This window comes from Heloderma suspectum, chromosome 2 (genome assembly GCF_057233095.1).
Source record: "Heloderma suspectum isolate Gila_16-S chromosome 2, 16-S_ref, whole genome shotgun sequence".
Classification (NCBI taxonomy): Eukaryota; Metazoa; Chordata; class Lepidosauria; order Squamata; family Helodermatidae; genus Heloderma; species Heloderma suspectum.
Window position 1 is genome coordinate 142,233,354 of NC_139459.1, and position 23,274 is coordinate 142,256,627.

General features: G+C 44.8%; 1 protein-coding gene across 4 annotated transcripts in view; it reads right to left on the reverse strand.

Annotated features, from left to right (window-relative positions):
• The window catches only part of KEL (Kell metallo-endopeptidase (Kell blood group)), a 61,973-nt gene extending 43,512 nt beyond the window's left edge, over window positions 1–18,461 (reverse strand). The window contains exons 1-5 of one of the 4 annotated variants that reach the window (XM_084835100.1): window positions 13,802–18,461; window positions 13,638–13,725; window positions 4,765–4,897; window positions 3,549–3,752; window positions 1,655–1,779 (exon numbers count right to left, since the gene is read on the reverse strand). In XM_084835100.1, the coding sequence (XP_084691226.1) occupies window positions 1,655–1,779; window positions 3,549–3,752; window positions 4,765–4,873 (438 nt within the window). In that variant the 5' untranslated portion in view covers window positions 4,874–4,897; window positions 13,638–13,725; window positions 13,802–18,461. The remainder of the gene's footprint in view (window positions 1–1,654; window positions 1,780–3,548; window positions 3,753–4,764; window positions 4,898–13,637; window positions 13,726–13,801) is intronic. The other 3 variants (XM_084835099.1, XM_084835101.1, XM_084835103.1) reach the window with 3 other exon arrangements.
• Window positions 18,462–23,274: the final 4,813 nt, after the last annotated feature.

Consider the following 23,274-nt stretch of genomic DNA (forward strand, 5'->3'; position numbering starts at 1 on the left):
CTCCAAAATTCCCAAAGTTTTCACAGTGGACAGATATGTTAGCAAAAACTCTAGCTCAGCTCTAACGTGAAGTACTTTGAACGTATAGAATGCTATTGTAGGATTATTGTCACCATCACTGCACTGATATCATGGAAGAAGGGACTACTTTGTACTTCTCCCTATAGTCTGCCTCTATGGATCTATTTCTCTGAGCCAGCAAGGAAGATTTACATATGAAAACTATTTTCACAGGTGGATCCCCTTGCAGTTCAGGAACTGCAGGCATAGACTGAATGAAGACGCATTGCAATGTACATTCATATGCAAGTCAACCAATTAACCCCGTTAACACTACAAGCCTGCACATTTCCATCTTGTTGAATGTAATGTGCATCCCCAATCATTGTCTTGGACTGTCAAGTCATCACTTAATGCTGCAGTCATCTAGCAATTAACATATGTTTGAGAAAATCTTGAAAAGAGATATCTGAAAAGAGTTTTCCCACTGGTTTTTGAATACTGCCAGTTCTGAAGTAAGATTTGTGCCCATTTATTCCTCTTTTCTGTAGAAACTGGCCTATTTGCCCTATGTAGAATGCTGAAAGGCACTGCTGACAGAGGATGGCATATATCACATTGGAAGATGAGCAAGCAAATGAACCCCTGATATTGTGGGTGACATTATTAGATCCTGTGCCAGAGCTGGCAACTGGATTTGTTGCAGGGTCTGGTCCCTGTGTTTGTATCCTTGTTATTTCGCCTGTTGTTCCTTGTGAATAGCTAGTTTAGGTTGGGGAGCTGTCTGTTGGCAAGTACAGGCCTACCACGTACGGCCTGTGAGAGGGAAGTTTTATTGTCCGAGATGAGCTGTAATTCATGATACATTTGAGTGCTTTCAGGTAGGAGCTATAGATGACAAGTGGTCTCCTGTCTTCTCTTCAAAAAGTAGAGAAAGAACACTTCACCCACCCAAGACACTCTCTCCCTGACCTTGAAGTGGCAAGAGAAGCAGCAGTGCTTAACCTTTTCCTTGTCTACTGAATTCGAATGTATTAGAGTGCAGGCGTACAGCCTTTAAGTTAAAATCTTTCAGTTTTGTTCCAACAACATCCTCCTGTGTTGGAGGTGGGGGGACAGCAGGAATCTATGTTTGATAGACATGAAAGTCATGGACCCTTTATATGTTATAGAAAAAATGATTATGATTATCATTAATGTAGCACCATCAATATGCATGGCACTCTACAGATTATCATAAGCCAAAATGACAAGTCCCTGCCTCTTACAATTTAAATGTCAGTAGTGAGGGAGACATCAAAGGCCAGAGAGGGGGTATGGGGAGAGATAAGGGCAACAAGGAACACGTGTAAGGATTAGGAAATGCAGAAACGTGCATTAGCCTTAATAGATATAATAGGAAATATAGCGAGAAAGTTAGGGTAGGGCATGATGTATGGAGCCTTGATGTTTTATGAACACCTGTCCATGAGGAATGACCTACCAAATAATCACCTACCAAACATACAATGACCAGTAGTAGTCTGAGATTCAGTGCCCTTCGCTGTGGATGAAATGATCACACTTACTTGTTATTTTATTCTACTCCTGATATGAAGAGAATGGGCCTAGAATGAGCAGGGGCCACACACACACATTTCTGTGCAGTGATCACCTCATTTATGAGCTCCCTCAAAGGCTGAGCACCTTGAGCTTCAATCTGTTCTGTATTCATGCAAGAGGTGTAAAACCGTGTGGCTTTCTCCTTTGCTGAGCTGTTAACCCCAAGCTGTGGTTCCTCTGAGGAAGAGAAGGCAGGCGTCACACACACAAAGTTGGGAGGTTACGAAACTGTCCGCATAACAGGAGCAAATTAATTTGGAGATGGTAAAAAGATAAAATGACTAGTGAAACAGCAGTGCTGGAAATCTGCCTCCGAGGTGACACTGACATTAGATTAAGGCCCTGATCCAAGCCTTGTCACGTGCTGTGGTGCGCCACTTGTGGCCCCAGACAGAGATCTCCATATTAGCCACATCCATCCATCCAGTTCGATAACGGGTGAGCATCAGTTTACGCAAGTCTCCCTTATTGGATCAGGACACATTCTAGAGATATGCATGACTAAGAAACAGAGACAGGGCATTATGCCCTCCAGTATGAAAGCAGAAACAAAGGCTTGATGCTCACATTAATTTTTGATCTTAATCATTTTTGTATGGTGAACCTTTCTTTGGAATGTAGCTCAACATGGCCCGACTCTAGTATTAGTCAAGTCAGAGAGACACATTGAAAATTAAAGGCCATCCTGATAATTTTAGTTATTATGAATTGATATTGTATTACACTCACGGGGCAAAGCTTCTACATTGATTGTGTACGCTGATGTGAAGGTTTAGGGGGAAAAAAAAACATTCGCATAGGGGATTGCCAAGGACTGGGAAGAGGTCCCACCATGTAGGCAAGCTAAGGAATGGACAGGAAGCCGAGAGGCAGGGTTGTTAAAGTAAGGTTGCAGAGAAGGCAATGTTCTAAGAAAAAAGAAGGAAGGATAGGTGGGAAATGGGGCTTGAAGAGAAGGGCAGAGGAGGAAGGGAGCTGAGACAAAATTGGGCGTGTTAATTGGGTTATCAGGGTGGGGGCTCTGAATTAGTTAATTTATAATGGTTATATGCTGCCCTATAAAACATTCTAAGGGCAGCTCACACAATAAAACCGGTTGAAACAATCACAAGAAATAATACAATTAACACGGAAAAGGCTTCTGGAAATTGTAAAGGGCTTCAAGCGTTGGCCAATGTACTCAGTGGACCATTCACCCAAGCACACCAGTTGAGTCAATGTCTCTGCAGGCAGGCCTTCCCCAGTGATCCTCCTGGTGTGTCAGGTGGTCCAGCTTCACTGTGTGTGAATCCTCCCGCCCCCGAGAGAAGCCCCGCATGCAGCAAAGCTGGGTCCCGCCCAACACACCAGGAAGATGATCTACCCAGTGCATCAGCTGGGGACTGAAAGACAGGCTGTAGGTGGGGGTGGGGGTGAGGGAGTCATCCTGCCCCCCGCTGGAATTAAGGTCCCCACCCCTGCCCTAAATCAAGGAACTTACAATATAATTTATACGTTATATTGCAAGGGTAGGGGTGGGAGTAGGATGAATAAGCCAGGATAAAAAGGAATGAGTAAGTGCAAATGCAGTCAATGTGCTTAGGCTTAGTTTATACTAAAAACCGTCTCTCCCCTACATTAGGGTACACTCAGAAGAAAGGTTCACCACATCAAAATGAAAGGGAAAGGTTACATAGTGGGGATGTTGCCACATCAAAAATTAACACCTGAATTAGGCTCGAAATGGTTCTGTTACAGGTTGTGGTTCTTGTAACTCTAGATGTAGGCAGACCTTCTTATGAAGGTGTGGACCTTATTGGTGCTAGTTGGTGTATATCTATTCTACTAACAGATGATGTCTTGATGACAGATAATAATCTTACTCAAGTGTTTTGTCTTTATAGTTGTCAGTAATAATATGCAGAGAATTCTGGCCATAGCAATAACGACCTGTCTCTTCTCCCTACCTAAGAGCCGCTTCATGATCAGCTGGTTTTCTTCCAAGAGTATATCAAAGACATTCACCAATGGCATGTTCATCCCCCGTGTGTGGTTTGCTTCCCAGTTGCCACAAGTGTAACTGAAGAAATCCTCACAAGGATCTACGGTATCATTATGGGCCTTCAACAATCTCGCCAGAAGCAGAAGGCATGTTGTAGTACTGCAGGTTTCTGGGAAAACATAAGAATACTGATCAGATGTGGTACAAACCTTGGTTTTGTTGTAGAGTGTTGGTTGCCTTTAGATGATTATAACTGGCCATAAGAAAAACCAAGATGTACGGAAGCTTGGGCAACTGTTGCCCCTGTAAAATACTCTGTTCCTGCTGCACAAACTGGGGCTGATTTTCTACTGATTTCTTGGGGGATAGGGAGAGACATATTGCCAAAATTTGCACTTTACCTTATGAAGTGGCCAAGGTAAAGTGGAAAAGGTAACGTTTTCCATTTTTTTCTTGATTTTATTTTTTTTAAGCTGTCTTCTGGTCACACAACAGCACAAGGCTCTCTTCACAGCTTCCCACCGGCGGCACTTTTCGGGATGCATTGGGAGTGACGTGACGCGGTGTGAGGTGGTGTTGCTCCCAAGCCACTCCAGGAAGCACAGCTGGTAGGAGAGCCTCACACTGCTGTGAGTGGTGCAGGGCTTTTTTTTAAGTTCAAAAAGCAAGAAAAAATGGAAAATCTCACCCACATTGCAAGGTTAAATAAGGTAAACAGCCAGCCCACCTGACATCCTGGATAAATTACTCCCCCGCCTCGCGATCTTTGGGGAGTGTATTTCAGCCCCAGCCACCCAATGGTGAAAAAAGACATCAGTTTGAAAGCTAGGCTCTAAAACATCCCTCTGGAACCTCACATCCTCTAGATGTGTTGGATTACAATCCCTGTCATGCCCAGCTGGCATGCCTAATGGCCATGCTGGTTGGGGGATTATGGAAGTTGTACTGCAACACATCTGGAGGGCACCAGGTTCAGGAAGGTTGCCCTAAAGCATTGTCTGCTTTTCTATTTATTTGGAGCTGCCTGCAGTATTTAAAAAATAACTGAAACACATCTTTGGTCCCAGGAAGCATCTGCATGGCTGGTTGCCTGTGTTTGAAAGGGAGAGAACAAGTGATAAGGGACAATCCTTCAGATGGAGAAGCAGAAAGTAAGTTAGAGAGGAGGAACGTTCTGGTACCGAGGCCATGTGAAGCAGTGGTGAAGACAATGAGTAGCACAAGGCCAAGGACAGCGCTGAGCAGCAGAGCACAAAGGATCAGGATTTTTCCTCGTCGCCACCTCATCATAGCCCCTCCAGAGTCCTCGCAGGTCTGGAATTAGAGAAAACAGAGCTCCAGGTTAGTGTCGTGTGAGACTGAGACTGGTTATAGTCCGACTTTTCCAGGTTATGGCAGCTCCATTACTGACCTGTTTCCACAACTGCACTGGGTTCGCTGTCTTAGCCCTGCCCATGAAGTGTGTAGACCAGCCTTTGCAGGTGTGTCGCTCTGACCTCAGTGACCCAACTCTTTCCCTCCCTGTTTTCCAGAAGTTTCATTGCCGTTTTGGAGCAGGATGCCAGGGGACCAACTTTTAAAACATCTAGGGATGTACAAAAATCACTTACCTTTCGCGGATTATGTTTATGGTGGGGGGGGAGGCGTTCCGTCCCTCCCCCCAGAATCCTGGACGGGGGGGGAGGCGCGCCATTCCTCCCCCCCGGAATCTTCCTTGGCTGGCTGTGCTCCGCAGCAGCTCCGCAGAGCAGCCAGCCAGGCCCAGCCAGGCCAGAGCTGTCCGCAGCCGGATTTCTGGCCACGGAGGGCTCTGGGGGAAAAAAACCAAAAAAACGTGTACGCAAATGTACCACCGCCGCCTGGAAGATTTGCCCCAGGTAAGTCTCGTCCTGGGGGGGATCCACGGGGGGGGGGCAGGGGGTGGCAGGCCATTCCACCACAGATTTTGGGGGGCCGAATGCACTGGCATTCGGCCTCCCCGAGATCCGTGGCGGAATTCTTTGCCATCCCTAAAAACATCATTGAAAATAAGCATTAGAACATAGCCCATGAGCCCAGTCAAGGGGTGTTTTCTCCCATTGTGCTGAATGACGCTTGTCCTCTCAATGACCACAGAAATAACAGAGAAGCCCCTCAATTGACATGGCACATATCAAAGCCCTCAATTCCTTAAATGCAATTAAGCACGATCTCGAGGCTTTGGTCCATTGCCTTAGGGCGTAACTCCTTCACAGCTTCCAAACAGAAATCCTGTGTGTTAAAATGGGGGCTGGTTTCAGTCTCTTTCCCAGAACTAACCCAGTAGGGTCTCCTCAGAAGTAACTCCCATTGCTGTGGATGAGGCCAAGATTCCTCCTCAATTGAAATGGCACACATTAAAGCACAATTGCTTAAATGCGTTTAAGCCACAAAGCGAGGCTCCAATGAATTGTCTTAGGGCGAAAGTACTTGGCAGCTCCCTTATAGCTATCCTGCGGGTTACAGTGGGGGCTGGATTCTGTCTTTGTCTTTACTACTCTGTTTCCCACAACAAACCCATTAGTGTCTCCTCAGAAGTAACTCCCATTGTGCTGAATGAGGCTTGCCTTTGAATGCCTGCATCAGAACTTACAGAGATTCCCCCTCAATTGAAATGGCACACTTTTAAGCCCATAAATACGATTAAGCACGAAGGCTTCAGTCCATTGCCTTAGGACATAACTCCTTCACAGCTTGTGCATTAAAATGCAGGCTGGTTTTACCCTCTTTCCCACAACAAACCCATTACTGTCTCGTCAGAAGTAACTCCCATTGTGGTCAATGAGGTCCTCTGGGTTAAAATAGGGACTAGTTTCCCTCTTTGTGTTCTCCGCTGCCCTTTCCCAGCACAAGCATATGTGTGTCTACTTGGAACTAACTCCCACTGTGCTCAGTGAGGCTTGCTCCTGAAATGCAGGTGCATCTGGACTTTCAGGGGAAAGGAGAAAGTGGAGGAGAAGGGGAAAGCCTTCTTAAAAATCCCCTACTCCTCCATTAGCTTCTCCTTCTGTTGTCCTGGAAGTAGGGCTGAGGAGGCAGGAACACTGAAGCTGTGTGAAGAAGAGGGGGAGATGATCCTGGAGGGAGCAGTCAGGCAGAGATGAAAAGATGCACACATAAGCACCCATTTTAGGGGCAAGAAAGAAAGTTTAAAGGGGTGTGGGATGCTCCAGACACAGCGCTTTGATTTTTTTGCCCCTTTATTAATGCACAGTTGTGGTTTCAACCTCCGTTTTAGGGGCAACAAGGAAGGTTTAAAGGGAGGGGGTGCTCCAGACACAGTGCTCTGATTTTTCGCTCCTTCTCTAAAGCAAAACGAAAGGGCTGGGAAAGCAAGGAGGAGACTGGCCAGAGCAGGAAACTTCAGCGGGGCAGAGGGGGCGAGGGAGGGGGGAATCGGAAGCAGGAACAGGCAGGAAAACAGATGGGGTAAGCAGACCCAACCCACTCCAGAAAGGCTCCATCAAGAGAATAATGTGATTAGGGCTCAGTAGAAACAGCGCAGCCCACCAGGGTACAATGATGACAGACCGGGTCCTTTGGGGACATGGAAACACATGATAGAGAAAATGTGCTTGGGGAAACGACGCAACAAAGTTGAAAAAGAAGTGAAGGTGATAGTGTGGCAACACACCCCAGGAAAGCAGCAGCGCAACTTTTAAATCTCTTTTTTCTGTGGAGAATTCTGTTTTTCAAAACAGATTCTATATTAACTTTGTGCAGTTTTTTTTCCCTTTTATTAAAAAAAATGTCAACAAATTACTTAAAAGTAATACCATGTTGATATTTGAACCTGCGTCTGTACTACAATATTGAACAATTAAAGAAAATCAATATTTTACTGAGAGAGGTGTCTCCTTAGCACTTTTTAGATCTCCTAAGCAACAACACATCTTATATGTGTGCAAATGCTTACTGGAAATAATACTCAGTATTTGGAATATCACTTTGTAGAACAGACTTCCCCAGCCAACAGCATACTGGCTGGGCAGAATGGGAGTTGTATTCCAACACATCTAGGTTGGGAAAACCTGGTTGGGAAAAGCTATTGTAGCACAAAAGGAGATCCCTACCTGTCAGCCCAACATGGATGTTACCTGACTTGGACTGCATGGGAAGTCATTGCCCAGCCTCCAACTGGAGAATTCCTCTTCTCTTGCTCCACAATGGAAAGTAGTTCCTCCAAGTTAGTCAAACCTGAGCACATTTTTTGCGGCTTGCCAAATGGATTGGAGCAAGTGGAATAGGGTGGAGATGTTCAAAAACTAAAGTGAAACAGTCCACATACCCATATTTGGGACTACCAAACCCTATATCATAAGGCAAACTGCTTTGGAAATGGATAGGGTCCACTGGTCAAAGAGCAAAAGGTCTGAATTCCAATTAGTCAGTTGCAAGCTTTTGGTCATGCGTAAAATAGATCTTGATATCTTGATCATGGCCTAGGTCATTACAAAGTCCAGACACCAAAAGGGATCCTGTGCTTTTAAGAGTTGCATGGGGGGGGACCCCATTTCCCTAGGTGGGACCTATCTCATCAACAGTGTTGCAGTGGTGGTAAACAAGCTGCAGCTGGTGGAGTTTCCTCTCTTCTGTGCAAGGTATGCATGTACCATTTGCAAAAGGCTGAAACATACTTACAGACAGCAGCAGAAACAGATGAGCTCAAACTGCAACAGTAACCTTCACTGGCAACATTTTCATGTGTAGTTTATCGGTCCATTTCTCTGCTTACTGCCTGAGCTCTTTCAGGTCCAATTTAAAGAACTGATGTTTGAGAGTCTCTAGTTTATCTAAACTGCCTTCTCCTCCAAAGATAAATACCATTCTAGAAATGACAAGTTCCTCTCAAGTGCTGTAAACCAATCAGGATAGCACTTGGAAAGGTTCCTTCACCAGGCAGGTTAGCACTAAGGACCTCCCACCCCTAGGGCTGCTCACATGAAAAGAGTTCAGTACTCACACAGGGAACATACCATGGTGTCCTCCAACTCGCTCTATTTACCAGGGACAATCTGTATTTTCTATCACCTATCTCTGAAAAAAACATTGTCTCCTATTGTGTCCTTTGGGAAGCTGTTAGGCATTCCTTTAAAAGTTGTATTAATGTGTTCATACGTGCAGCAGAGTTTTTCAGGTTTCAGCCTCCTTCCCCAAGTCTCTAGAAGTCAAATGTCTGAGGTAGGGGCAAGATGCATGAATCTTTATCCTAATGCACATTAGGGATGTACGAAATTTGGCTTACCTGGCTCCGCCGGGTTCTGATGGGGGGGGAGGCACTCCGTCCCTCCCCCCGGAATCCTCGCCGGGGGGGAGGCACAGATCGCCTCCCCCCTGGAATTCCGCAGATTCCCTGGGGATTCTGCAGAGCTGCCGGCCAGCTCCGCCAGCAGCCAGACATCCGGCCGCTGGCTAGCAGGGACGCAAATGGTGGCGGCCGTAGCCGCCGCCGTTTGCGTCCCTGTAGTCAGCCGTGATAGGCTACGTGAATCTTTACGTAGCCTATCACGTCTGACTTAAAAAAAAAAAATGCGCGTATGCAAATGGCGGCGGCTACAGCCGCCGCCATTTGCATTCCTTATTTTGGCCCGTCTTAGTCTATTTACGTAGACTAATATTTATGTAGAGTAAGATGGTGAAAATAAGGGGAACGCAAATAGCGTAGTGGACGCTATTTGCATTCCCCCTTATTTTCGTCGTCTTAGTCTACGTAAATATTTATATAGACTAAGACGGGCCAAAATAAGGAATGCAAATGGCGGCGGCCATAGCCACCGCCATTTGCGTATGCATGTTTGTTTGGTTTTTAAGTCAGACGTGATAGGCCACGTAAAGATTTACGTGGCCTATCACGTCGTGTGTGTGTGGTTTTTTTTAACCTAGCCATGATAGGCTACGTAAATCTTTATGTAGCCTATCACGTCTTCTTCTTTTTTCCTTAACACTGGAAATGGCGGTGGTGGCAGCCAGTCAGAAGACCGGCTGCTGCCGCCGCCGCTGCCGCTGCAGCCGCCGCCTGGAAGATCCGCCCCAGGTAAGTCTCGTCCTGGGAGGGATCCGCGGGGGGCGGGGGGGTAGCAGGCCGTTCAGCCACGGAGTACAGGGGGCCGAATGCACTGGCATTCGGCCTCACCGAGATCCATGGTGGAATTCTCTGCCATCCCTAATGCACATGCATGTAAATTTCTGTACATGGAAACAAAATGCTAGTGCACTGCGTCCCTTCCATAACCACCAATCCAGAGAGTGAATATTGCTGAATGTCTTCCAGCTATCCATAGTGAGATAAAACTTTCTACTAACTCTTCCTGTAGAAGGAACGTATGGCCAATTATCTTACACACTTGCTTCTGAAGCCAGTGGAGGACAGGCTATTATAGAGAGAATGAATACAAGAGGGGGAGAACAGCCCTCAGCCATGTGTAATAAAGGCAGAGAGATGCTCAGGCAGTAATCCTTGAGATGAAAATAGGGGTGTTACAAGTAAAAACCAGGGTCCCTATTTTCCTCTGTAAAATGTTGGAGGAGGGTATATCCTAGAAGCCTTTATTTCTGCAGTCCACATGCTAGTTCATGCATCCACGTGCATCACTTAATAGATGCAGCTTCAGCTAAGTGACTTACATACGTGAATGAGCCATTATGTCCAACACTGTGACAGAGCTTTCAGATCAGCTTTCACAGCATTACCTCCAATCATTTTGCACATTCAACTGAGAGTAGGGATGTACAAAACGACTTACCTGTTTCGTTTCGTGATATCTGCAGTGGGGGGAAGGCGCTCCGTCCCTCCCCCTGAAATCCCCGCTGGCCAGCTCCACTGCGGCTCTGCAGAGCCGCCAGCCAGGGCCACCCACAGCGACATCTGGCCGCTGCTGGGCTGCGCAGGGACGCAAATGGCGGCCACCATGGCGGCCGCCATTTGCGTCCCTTTTTTTCACCGTGATAGGCTATGTAAATATTTATGTAGCCTATCACAGCGAAAAAAAGGGAACACAAATGGCGGTGGCTACAGCAGCCGCCATTTGCGTTCCCTTTTTTTGCCGTGATAGGCTACATAAATATTTATGTAACCTATCACAGTGAAGAAAAGGGAACATAAATGGCGGTGGCTACAGCGGCCGCCATTTGCGTTCCTTTTTTTCCCCCGTGATAGGCTACGTAAATATTTACGTAGCCTATCACGGCCTCCGCAGGGACGCAAATGGCGAACCTGCGTTAGCTGTGATAGGCTACATAAGTATTGATGTAGCCTATCACGGCAAAAAATCATGAAGCAAATGGCGGCCACAGATGCGGCCGCCATTCGCAAAGCAGCGTGAACGGCACCAGGTAGGTGCTCCGTTTCGCGCGCCTTTTGCGGGGCGGGGGGGCTTCGTTCCGCCACAGATTTCAGGGGGCCGAATGCACTGGCGTTTGGCCTCACTGAGATCAATGGCGGAATTCTTCGCCATCCCTAGCTGAGAATCACTATATAATGACAACTTCCAGAGAGTTAGCCAGGTTAAGTCTGTTGCAGCAGCAAAGGCAACCTCATTCATTGGATGAAGTGGACTAGTTCACAATAGCTTATGCCATATTTGTTTGTCTTTAAGATACTATAGGACTCTTTGATATCATATGCTGAATAAGCAAGCGAAGAGAAATCAAGTAATAGACATGGATTTGTCAAGTGGCCCTAAATTTTCTAAAGATATGGCAATTTTACAGTAAAAGGGGAACAGCAGAGTGAAAAGCATTCAAGTAAGAGTGTAGGGAATTCAAATGCTAATTTTATAGTCACTTTTGAAAATTCTCTAACAATTAATAGCACAATAGTAACCCTCAACCCACACCCCAAACGCTGCCAATACATTTGTAGGTATTTTTCTGTGACCAGTGTCGTTGTTTAAATATACAGTATATATATTAAAATAATGTAGGGGTTCTCAGTGGGAGTCATAACGAACACATCTAAAAATGTTAATGGGATTTGTTATTGGGTTTTTTGTCTCCTCTCCACCCCATCCCTGCCAAGCATAATTAGTTCAGCTGCTGCTTGTTTTCTGGGCCAGGAGCTAGTCAACGAAACAGGTGTTTAGTGGAAGGCCACAGGACCACAGTATGTTTTGAGATCCCAGAAGTGGAAACCACAAAGTGAAGTGTCATAAGGGCTCCCATTTGCCCTCAACCTTGTCACTCAGGACAGGTAGAGTGGGATAATATTTTTATCTTGTTCTATAGATTGTATATAAGCTGACTTGTGTACTTTTTGTAAAAAGATGGGCTGTGAAGGGGGGCCAGATAAAAATAAGTTACCCATAAAACTCCCATTTACATAGATTAAACTTCACTTTAGCCCCCCCTTGACCCTGCTCGCCAAAAAAAAAAAAAAACCACTTTGAATGAAAAGGTCTTATACTGCCTCTGGAAGTCACATAGACATCAGCTTTGGCAAGTCTCCAGGGAAAAAAATTCCAAAGCTGAGGAGAGACAAATCTATTTTTCTTTCAGTCTTTTTTCAAAATCCTGTGTTTTCAACCAACACGGCCCTCTTTGCAAATGTGCACTTCAAGTAAAATGCACAATCAACACAACTTGTGATTTATATCAGTAATCCACACAGAAAAACATCAGGCTTGTGTAATGACTGAGGAGCAGTCCTTACATTTCATTTAGGAAATATATATCATTTGGAACTTAGTATCTTGTTTTTTAACTAAAAATAAAATGCAAAAGACATTTAAGGGGTGGAGGGGGAAAATCCAAATACACATGAAAACTCTAAGCCATATGTGACCAATTTTACATCTCTAAAAACGAAAGAATTTCACTTGTTTTATGAAATCAATAACTGCAAACTTTCAGTGAGGCCAGAGAGCATTGCAGTCAGCTCCAACAGGAACAATGATTAAACTGCCAGTTGTCCAGACATTGTTTGGGGTTTTCAAATCAAAACAAGTTGTTGCAGTTTCACCATACAACATTTCAGAGAGAAAAAAAGGACCACTGACTCCTATGTACATCTAACCTTGCTGTATGTTGTTTTAGTTTGCTCTGCAATTGCCTGCCCTGCCCTGAAAACTATCTTTTAAAATGTAAGAATATTTAACACAATCTGGATCTGGCAACACTAAAGAATGCAGCAATATTTATTATCTGGATAAGCCATTGCTGGGGGGTGGGGGGTGGAAGGGGGATGCTGGATGGAAGCAGTACACCAGAATTGTTGGTTTTTTATTTATGTATATATGTATTAAATCTCTATACCACCCAATAGCCAAAGTTCTCTGGGTGTTTCACAACAATTAAAACCATATAAAGCAACACAAGAAAATATAGTAAAAAAACTGAAAACTACAGTATAAAATAAAAACTAAAATAAAACTTTGTATCCATGTGCATGCAAGTACATGCGCATTGTCAAGACACATCTACATCTCGACACATACTCAAATATTTTACAACTGAGGAATCTGGGAGCACAGACTGAACCTGAAGAACTCTAGTGCACACTAACCCCCCTTTTTTGTTAAAAAAAAGAAAAGAAAAGAAAAGAAAAGAAAAAGATATCCCTCACATCTCCCCAAATGTCAAAATAGGTTCAGCATTCTATGAAAGACTGGCATTCCAAAGCAAGAGAAATAGGGGCAGTTGGGGTGTATGTTTTACGCCAATCAAACTCTTGGAACTTCTAGCCCCATAAGGAAACTTCATGAACTACCCAGCACAAGTGTATCAAGACCTGGAAAATGCACAGAAAAGCAGAAAACATTGCTATCACATCTCTCTTGGAGCAAGAACGTGAAGCCGTTATAACAATCTAATGCTTAATTTTTAAAGAGAGAGCTATAAAATGAGAGCCTGTGATCTGAAAACTCTTCCCCCTAATCCTGGGTCTGGCTGCAGAGTGGCTGATGGGAATGGCATTTTGTACATGCTCAAAGGCACTGTCATCTTAATTAATTCATATGCCCTAGAGCTGAGCCTGGCATTGAAAATAGTTAACACAAAATGAGGTCCTGCTCTCTTAATCAGGATGGTGTTTGAAACTTACAGTATGAAATCTTAATGTCAGGAGCCTGCCAGAGGCTGTTCTACACCACAACCCATAAGTTGTCTTGGAGCGCAGAGATATCTAACAACTGAGAAGACACACAAGAAGAAGAAATGCAGTTGTATTATATGAGCAAAGCAAGAAAAAAGTAGCATTTGTATTACCTGTGGAGGAGTCCTCATGCTTTCACGGTGGAGTTCTTTGTGAAACTTCTGCTCTTGCCGAGTTCTTCCTTCCCTCCACCTTCTCCTCAAGGGCTAGCCAAGACTATCTTTTCAGATCAGAGACAAAGCCTTTCCTTCCTACCCTGGCTGGAGGCACTAAGGAGGGGGGCGGGAGGAGTGGCAGAGAGGTTGGTCAAAATAACATCCTTCAAGAAAACGGAACGTGGTAGCTTCTCCACCCACCCTCTCCCTATGACACCCTTTCCTCCTAGCGGCACAGCTCAAACTCCCTTTCTGATCCCTGTGAGGGGATACCCGCAGTTTTCACTCTCTTCTTGCACAGTAATTCCATTGCCTATAAACGGTTTGGAGATTGCAGCCTGTGTCTCTCTCTCCCTCCCTCTCCGCCCCATGCACAATTATCTCTTCACTCACTCACACACTCACGCACGCACCCCCCCCCCCCGCCAGGACGGCTTGTGGTTCGCAAACATTTGACATTCATGACCAGACAAGCCATGGCTTACACCGTTTTCCTCCTCCACTGTCCTGCTGCTGTCTCCTGCCCACCTCACCACAACTGCACATGCCCTGCTTCAGCCTGATATACTTTCTGCGCACCACCTGTTTCGACCTGCTCCAGTGGGGCCCTCAGGCTTCTGTTAACATTCAAGGTAGGAATAATGTGAGCTCTGGATTCCATTAATCCTCCTTCTTCTCCCCCACCTCCTAGAAGCAGTGGTAAACTAAACATGCTTCTTCTACTGACATTCTTACAATATTTTCTTTTGTAAATAGAAACTTCACAAAGTTTTGTGTTATAATGGAGGGTGAACATACACATTACACTGTAAATGTGGCCTGATGGCTCCTCCTCTGTTGGAAAGCACCCTTGGAAGGGGACTTTTGTGGCAGAGAAAGCAGTTGTGTTTGGTCCTTCCTCTGCTAGCCGCTTTCCCCCCCGTGAAATCTGCCCACCCCCCAGCTGCTTTTGTCTTCTCCGGTGTTCTCCACCCTTTTTTACCTATATGGAGGATGTTTCAGAGGGAAAACAGCTGGAAGAGTTAGCATACTTGTTTCCCCCTATGCTCTCTACTATAAAGGGCACTTTAAAGGGCACTTTTGCAATGGAGAAGGTACCACCAGCCTATCATTACATATGGCTACAGCATAATGTGTTTTTGACCCTGAACATCCAGATGGAGGATTTCTTGGGTGTCAGCCATGCGAATTTACTGTACCTGTCCTGAGCCAATCTATGCAGCCATTTTAATGTGGCGGGAGAACACATCAAGGTTGTTCGCAACAAATTACACTGTTGGCAATCTGCAGCCACCCCACAGCTTTCCTCTGGAAAAGGCGCATTTTCGGAAAGTCATTTCCATGCATTGTTTTCTTAAATGTGGCTCCGGAGCGGTTCTGCTGCAATGTGCCCAGTCCCCAGCATTAATCCTGGGTGTGCCTATTTCTGTGACCTGCCAGTGACCTGGTCAAGGGGTAGGACTGCCCCCTTCCCTCTTTTTGGACACAGTCTTCTTCCCACTTAGCACTACTTCCCATTCACCAGCATTTACCCATTGAGAATCTGTAGCGTCTTTTTCCCATTGAGAAAATCGGAGCCACACTATTTCAAGCCTTCAGAATAGCATACTTCCTGCTTTATCCCCACTGAAAATCTGTAGTGTCTTTTTCCCATTGAGAAAATTGGAGCTGCACTGTTTAAAGCTTTCACAGTAGCACATCTAGCCTCTTTTTCCAATTTACAATAGGGCAGCTTCATTCACCGAGGGGAAGGAGAGGGGGCGGCCAGTAGCGGGAGCCAGCAGCAGTGGGATTTCTCAGTATCATTATTGCGATATACTGAAAGCTAAAAGAATACACAGAAGGGAATGAGAGGGGGAGGCCAGTAGCAGGAGCATGAACAGGGTGGGGAACAAGCCTCTCTCATTCACTGAGCAGCATCTTTGCAGTTGATGACGTTCACTTCAACAGGCGAGACTCCACTCAACTCCAAAGTAAGGCAGTTTAAAGTGCTCTTGTGTGACTTGTGAAAATGGGTTTTTGGGTGGTGTATGCTCTGCTTTTCTTGCTTTGTGTGCCACTGATGGATGTTTAGATAAAACCAGAAAGTCTTTCTCATTCCGTTTCCATGTAGATTGGGCCCCTCACACCTGCAAGTGGTGTGAGGCCATTGATTTCATAGCCTCCCATCAAAGATCAGATGGCAACAGCATCCTACGCAAAGCCTCCCCACACGATCTTGCAGTACTAAGGTTTGATAGTTTAATAGTTTCTTATAGATTATATTGCTGTAAAGCTTGTTAGCCATTTCAGGAGCTCTTTGTTGGATAAAAACAGAAGCTTAAGAAAAACGAATAAGTCAGCATTTATGGAAACATTGTTTGGGACAGTCAGCCAAGTCAGGAAAAAAGAGGCCTGTGCAGGTTTACCATGCATGCTGACCTTGTCACCCTTTTTTATAAAGGAAGGTTGGAGCTAGCATGCCTGTCTTATGCTGATTTCAACCCTTCTGTGAGGCTAGTGCCAAGTGAAAACACTTCACCCTCTTTCTCCCCCCCCCCCACATCTCACAGTGAAGTTGGGGGAAGAGATAGATTCACTGTTGGGCCTGGGATCTGGTGAACTAGGGATGGAGGAATGGAGTACTAGGTGAATGCTTGGATACCAGGGAGCCCCTTAACTGTTTCCAGTACCTCAGAGCAAAATTGTGCAGCCGGTAGTGTGGTAACCTGGTGGCTGTCGGGAAACCATGGTAGATACAACCTCCAAGAATCCTATTTCTGCAATTACCCTTCTCCAGAGATCATTTTGGAAGCATGCAGGTGGGGGTGTTGGATCCTGTCTGAGGAGCAATCCAATTATTTGCAATGGAGTGACGCAAGTAAGGCCTGGCATTGGAAGCCTGTTGCTGGAGCTGGCAGTACACTGTGACTGAAGACTTCCGGGAGAGCAGTACCTGAGCAAGGCGTCCAGCTGTATTCACTCCCTCCACTGATCTTCACTACTCAGATGAATGCAGCATATCTTACTGCACAGTCCATAGGAACAAATTGCCACAGTATTCTGTTTAGCTATTCAGAACATTTCCCCAGAGTAGGACACACCTCCAAACAGCTCAGTGCTTATCCTGGCACTGCACGTGGAGAGTTGTGTTCTTATGATCGTGAGATAACGATTAGTATTAAATGCAGCCAGTTTTCATCTAGGCTGAGCATAACCGTCAGAAAGAGGGCTGCCACCTTTAGTCAAGCCAGTTCAGGCATACGAGGAAGCACGGTGTTCGGGGAACTGGTCATTAGGTGCTTAGGCACATTCAGACCTGCTTCTCTCTGAGGCGCTTAAACTGTCTGGGCAGCACCACTTCAGTTAGCCCCTAGGGTCTCTCCTGATTGACTGCTCTTCCATACAAAAAGTTCACTCTACACAGAATATATGTATATATACAGTGTGTGGTTTGGAGGATTATTCATTTATGTAAGCCCGCTCTCTGAAGTGGTACATCCTGGACAGGTTCACCACCTCAGTGAAAAATAGGCCTCAGTGTCAAAATTAATCACCCACATAAAGCTTTCTAAGGCAGAAATTCAGATGCAGCTCTGACAATTCAATAAAATACTTGCTCACCCCACCCCGCTTCACTCCCAGAGCTCCTGGATACAGGCCAATTTCTATATAGTCAGTGGGATCAAGTAGTAATACCAACATGTTTCTTTGTCTACACTGTTTCAGGCTGCAGGATGGTTGTTGGTTTAAATGCTTCTCCATGGGGGAAGAAACCCTGCCTGGACACAGAAAAATAACATGCTGAGGGAGGAGTCTGGGCTGAGCATTTCCTTGACATGCTACTTGTGTATGTGCTGCAGGGTTTCCTCATGAAGGAGTTTTCAAATATGCAAGCCTCCATCTGAATCCTGGAGTGATACAGTCCAGGAAAGGGTTTACCAAGAAAGCTATGGACCACAATGGCCTCATGCAGGTGTTCATAAGGCATGTAACATCTATATGTGAGGAGGGCAACAGGCATGAGCATGCTCACTTGCCCCCTCCATCCCCATTCTTGTGACTTCCACATGGAAAATCAAGGTTCTAAATCTAGGGGAGACTAGAGCCTCTATGCAAAGAAGAGCTTCTCCACTGCAGATAGTCATCCTCTCCATGTGGAGGGTGATAAGAACTGAATGTTTGATGGCAGACCTGTATCTGGGAACACAGGGTTCTGCTGAATATCCAAAAGGTGGCAGAGGAAGGATGCAGTTTGGAGGGGAGAAGTGGAAGATGAAGGAGGAGAGCTTCCCCCCTCCTCCCTCAGCCACTTTTCCCTAAATGGGGTTTTCAAACTGGTGATAGTAGCAACAGGGAAAAACCAATTAGGGGAACAAAAGGGCTATGCATTGGTCTCCTAGCCACCACTTTTCCCCTCCAACTCATGTACTTCCTTTACCATTTTATTGATGTTTGCTGGAGACCCAGACTCAGGTTTCCACTGAACATCTCATTTGGCCCTAAATCAAGCAGCGTTATTAGTTAATGAGTTTTCAAACAGATGCTTCTATTATAAATCCTAAGACTGTGTTGGGTTTTTGAATGAATGAATTGTTTGAATGAATTGTTTATTGTCGTCTCAGACCAATACACATTTTTGTACAAAAGAAAAATACAGCTAATTAAGAGTAATTAAATAAAACCAATTAATTTTAAATTGGGGCCAACATATTTTTTTCCCTTTGGGGGCTGCAATAAGAAAGAACCTAGCAACCTTCCCAGTGATGTAGGATGAATCATCCTTCAAATAGTACATCACCAGCTCTTCAGAAGGTCATCCCGGAAGAATTCTTAATAAGGGGGAAATTAGCTTCTCTCTGCAGTTCTTATACAGATTACAGTATAGGAGTACATGATCAACAGCTTCTATTGCACCCTTTCCACACGGACACAGAGATTTGTTAACTGGGATCTTATTGAATTGTCCACTTAACAGTGCAGAGGGCAGCACGTTGAAACAAGCGAGCATAAATGCTCTCCTCTATTTGGAAACAGTCAATGTATTCAAATACAAGGCACTAACAATTCCATATTCTAGAGGATTACGTAGAGGTAGCGGGGAACAAGATTTGTCAGCTGCGGCTGTCAGAAACTGGAGATCTAAATCAATGCATCTCTGCATAACACAAAGTTGTGTTATGCCAACTTTAAGTCATAATTGCCCAAAACTTCAGGAGAAAAATACAACCTAAAAATCCATAGAATCATAGAATAGAATAGAATAGAATAGAATAGAATAGAATAGAATCATAGAATAGTAGGGTTGGAAGGGGCCTACAAGGCCATCGAGTCCAACCCCCTGCTTAGTGCAGGAATCCAAGTCAGAGCATCCCTGACAGATGGCTGTCCAGCCTCGTCTTGAATGCCTCCAGTGTGGGAGAGCCCACCGCCTCCCCAGGTAAGTGGTTCCATTGTCGTATTGCTCTAACAGTCAGGAAGTTTTTCCTGATGTTCAGCCGGAATCTGGCTTCCTGTAACTTGAGCCCATTATTCCGTGTCCTGCACTCTGGGATGATCAAGAAGAGTTCCTGGCCTTCTTCTCTGTGACAACCTTTCAAGTACTTGAAGAGTGCTATCATACCTCCCCTCAGTCTTCTCTTCTCAAGGCTAAACATGCCCAGTTCTTTCAGTCTCTCTTCATAAGGCTTTGTTTCCAGTCCTCTGATCATCTTTGTTGCCCTCCTCTGAACCCTCTCCAGTTTGTCTGCATCCTTCTTAAAGTGTGGTGCCCAGAACTGGACACAGTACTCCAGATGAGGCCTAACCAGTGCTGAGTAGAGGGGAACTAGTACTTCCTGGGATTTGGAAGCTATGCTTCTATTAATGCAGCCAAAAGAGCATTGGCCTTTTTTGCAGCCACATTACATTGTTGGCTCATATTCAGCTCGTGATCGACAACAATTCCAAGATCTTTCTCGCTTGTAGTGTTGTTGAGCCACGTATCCCCCATCTTGTAAGTGTGCATTTGGTTTCTTTTTCCTAGGTGCAGAACTTGGCATTTATCCTTATTAAATGTCATTCTGTTGTTTTCTGCCCAGCGCTCCAGTCTATCCAGATCACTTTGAATTTTGTTTCTGTCTTCCAAAGTATTAACTATCCCACCCAATTTTGTGTCATCTGCAAATCTGATCAGCATTCCCTGCACCTCCTCCTCCAAGTCATTAATAAAACTGTTGAAGAGCACTGGGCCCAGGACTGAGCCCTGCGGTACCCCACTCGTTACCTCTCCCCAGTTTGAGAAGGTCCCATTGATAAGCACTCTTTGAGTCCGATTCTGTAGCCAACTGTGGAACCACCGGATAGTTGTTTCATCTAGCTCACTTTGAGCTAGTTTGCTCATCAGGATATCATGGGGCACTTTGTCGAAAGCTTTGCTGAAGTCGAGGTATATGATGTCTACAGCATTCCCACGGTCTACAAGGGAGGTTACTTGATCAAAAAATGAGATCAGATTTGTCTGGCAAATCCAATTGTCAAAAACAATTGATGGAGAATTGTCTTCTCCATCTCCCTCATCCACCAACTAACAAAGCAGACAGAAAGCAGTAGATGAATGTAACTATCAAGCTCTGCAAAAATGCACACGTAGCTACCATTTCAAGGCATTTATCCTAGCCTGGCATTCAACTGATAGAATACCCACTTCTAAGTAAATAGCTGCATTCCCAACTGGAAGGTAAACCCAGAATCTTCCTAAGGAAACTAGATTGAATTCTTTCCACCTGAGAGTTAAACCCAGGAATCTGAACTGGGATACCAAATATAAGTTGGGCCAAGGACTTAGCTTTAAAAATTTGAATAGCAGAAAGTGTGAAGCAACCACCTTGTTCTAAAACAAAATATTGAAATGGCCTGTTGCCTAAGGTTTGCTGACTTAATTGCCTGCTTCTGGTGTTCAGACCAAGAGCCGATGCTCTGCATTTGTATACCTAGATATCTTATGTGAGGGACTTGCTCTATATTGTTGCCATTTATATTACTTTCGAGCTTAAGTAAACACCAAGACCTTAGATATGCTGTAATTAATAATCAGACTGTTTTTGGAGCAATAAGCCCCCAAAGCAGCTAATAAACAGTTTAAAGCTATTCTAGACAGTGAGAGTAACGCTGCATCGGTGGCATATAACAATAAGGGAATTCTTACAATAGATAGTTTAGGGGCATGAGACTCAATGACTGCATTCAGGTGACACGATAACCCACAGTAGGTTAAATAAGCCACTGTGGTTTATTTAATCCATCATAAACTATCATCTCATCTGGTGGGAATTTTTTAATCCACGATGGCTTGTTTGCTCAAAATAACCCACTCTGATAACCCATGGTCTGCAGTAGGGGTTATTTAATCCACCATTGTGTCATCTGTTGGGCACTGTGGGTTATTTTGGTCACCTACAGAGTCGCGTGGCAAGAGAAGTTCAGATTGCTGCTGCTGCTCTGCTCCTTGCAGGCGTTCTCTGTGTAAGAATGAATGAGCTCTGCTGCAGCGTGGGGAAGCTGTGTGTCAAGTTTTGTCCCAATCCTGCAAAGTTCTGAGGGTTTACAGACACCAACCCCTTTTTGGCACCTGGAATTTTTGCCTTTAAACCCCTAGACAATACTACAGTAGCATCTTTCAGCTATCCTCCATACCACGGTAGCACTAATGTGCCGTCGCTATATCCCAGTTGTGCATTTAAACCCATAGGCGGTACTGCGCTAGCCCTTTGAATGTGCAACTGCAATATAGCAACAGAGCACTTTAGCAATACTGAGAACAGAAGTGGCTCTGCCAGCAATGCTGAGTTGGGGGGAGGGAATGCACAATTCTACTTCAGCACTAAAGCGCTATAGCAATTTTGAGAATACTAAAAGCGTCTATGCCAGCAATGGCTATGAGGGGAAATGCACAACTGAGGATTTTGCAGGTGTGTTGGGTGCCTCCTGACTAGGGGATGCTGCCTATGAACTTTTGTCCTGATCCTGCAAACCCCCAAGGGTTTATTTGTGCCACCCCCTTTTTGGCACCCATGATTTTCCCTTCTCTGGGTGTAATTGCAGAAGGTTCTGATGGTGCATTGGGTGCCTCCCAACTAGGAGAGGCTGTGAGTCAAGTTTGGTCCCAATCTTGCAAACAACCAAGGGTTTATTTGTGTCACCCCCTTTTTGGTGCACACCAGGAATTCACTCCTTGTAGCCCATGCCGTGATGTAATGAATGGGTGAAGGACTTGGGCGAGAGGACTGCAGTGGCGCAAGGGGTAGGGGAATGGGTCAGATTAGGCACAGTAACTTAATAAGCTACGCACAGTAACTTATTAGCCTGCTTTATTTGTTTGTTTGTTTGTTTGTTTGCTCATTCATTCATTCATTCATTTCATTTCTATACCGCCCAATAGTCAAGCTGTGGCAGGGCATCATGGACTATTTCAAAATCCACCATGGCTTAAAGTGATGTCTGAATGTGGCCAACATCATAGAGATGACGAGCCAGATCATTTAAGAATAGAGTGAAAAGTAAAGGGACCAACATACAGCCATGTCTAACACCCTAGTAACAGAAATTGGATTAGAAACTTGTCCCTGCTGCCCACATCTTACTTGGCTGGGGGTTTGATCATATAGACATCTAATAAGAAATAACAACCATTGGTCTATAGGAATTTTGTTTAATTTTGACCATAATAGTTTCCATGGGACCAGGTCAAAAGCTGACTTAAAAGTCAATAAGGGCAGACAAAAGCTTCCCGCCAGAAGTTGAAGTATATTTTTTCTGCCAAATGTGCTAAAACGTAGCAATGATCTAAACTGAGTGATCAGCTGTAAATCCCATCTCTTCTTCCCTGATAATTCTATTATCCTCAATACAGGATAAAAGCTTACATTAAAAAAAAAACTGGCATAGAGTTTCCCTATTACCGATAGAAGGCTGATGGGATGATAATTTGCAGGGTTTGTCTTATTGCTCTTTTTGAAAACAGGAACTATAATTGCTTTGCTTCATATATCGGGGTTATTCCCAGTTCTATTAATGAGATAGAGAGGGTTGAAAGTAAAGGAATCTATCAATCAGAGTTAGCTTTTAACATATCCGGAAGTATGGAATCAGGACCTAGCGCCTTCAGATCCAAACTTTCACCAGAGGTGACAGGTTGCCACTCTGGAGCATTTAGAAGGGGGTTGAATATTATGGAAGGAGAAATTGTCAGGATCTTGAAAAACAGCAGAGAAGTGATTTTCCCAGACCTGAGAAGAATACAGCAGGCAGGGGGTTCCTGATAATGTATCAAGGCCCCAGTGACAGGCCACCAGAATGATTTAGAGTTCTTCGTTAAGGTAGCATAGATAAGTAGGTTCCATTGTTCTCTCTCAGCTACTCTTTCCTTTTGGCAATTAACTGCTTTATATTTCCATTTCAGGTCATAATAAACC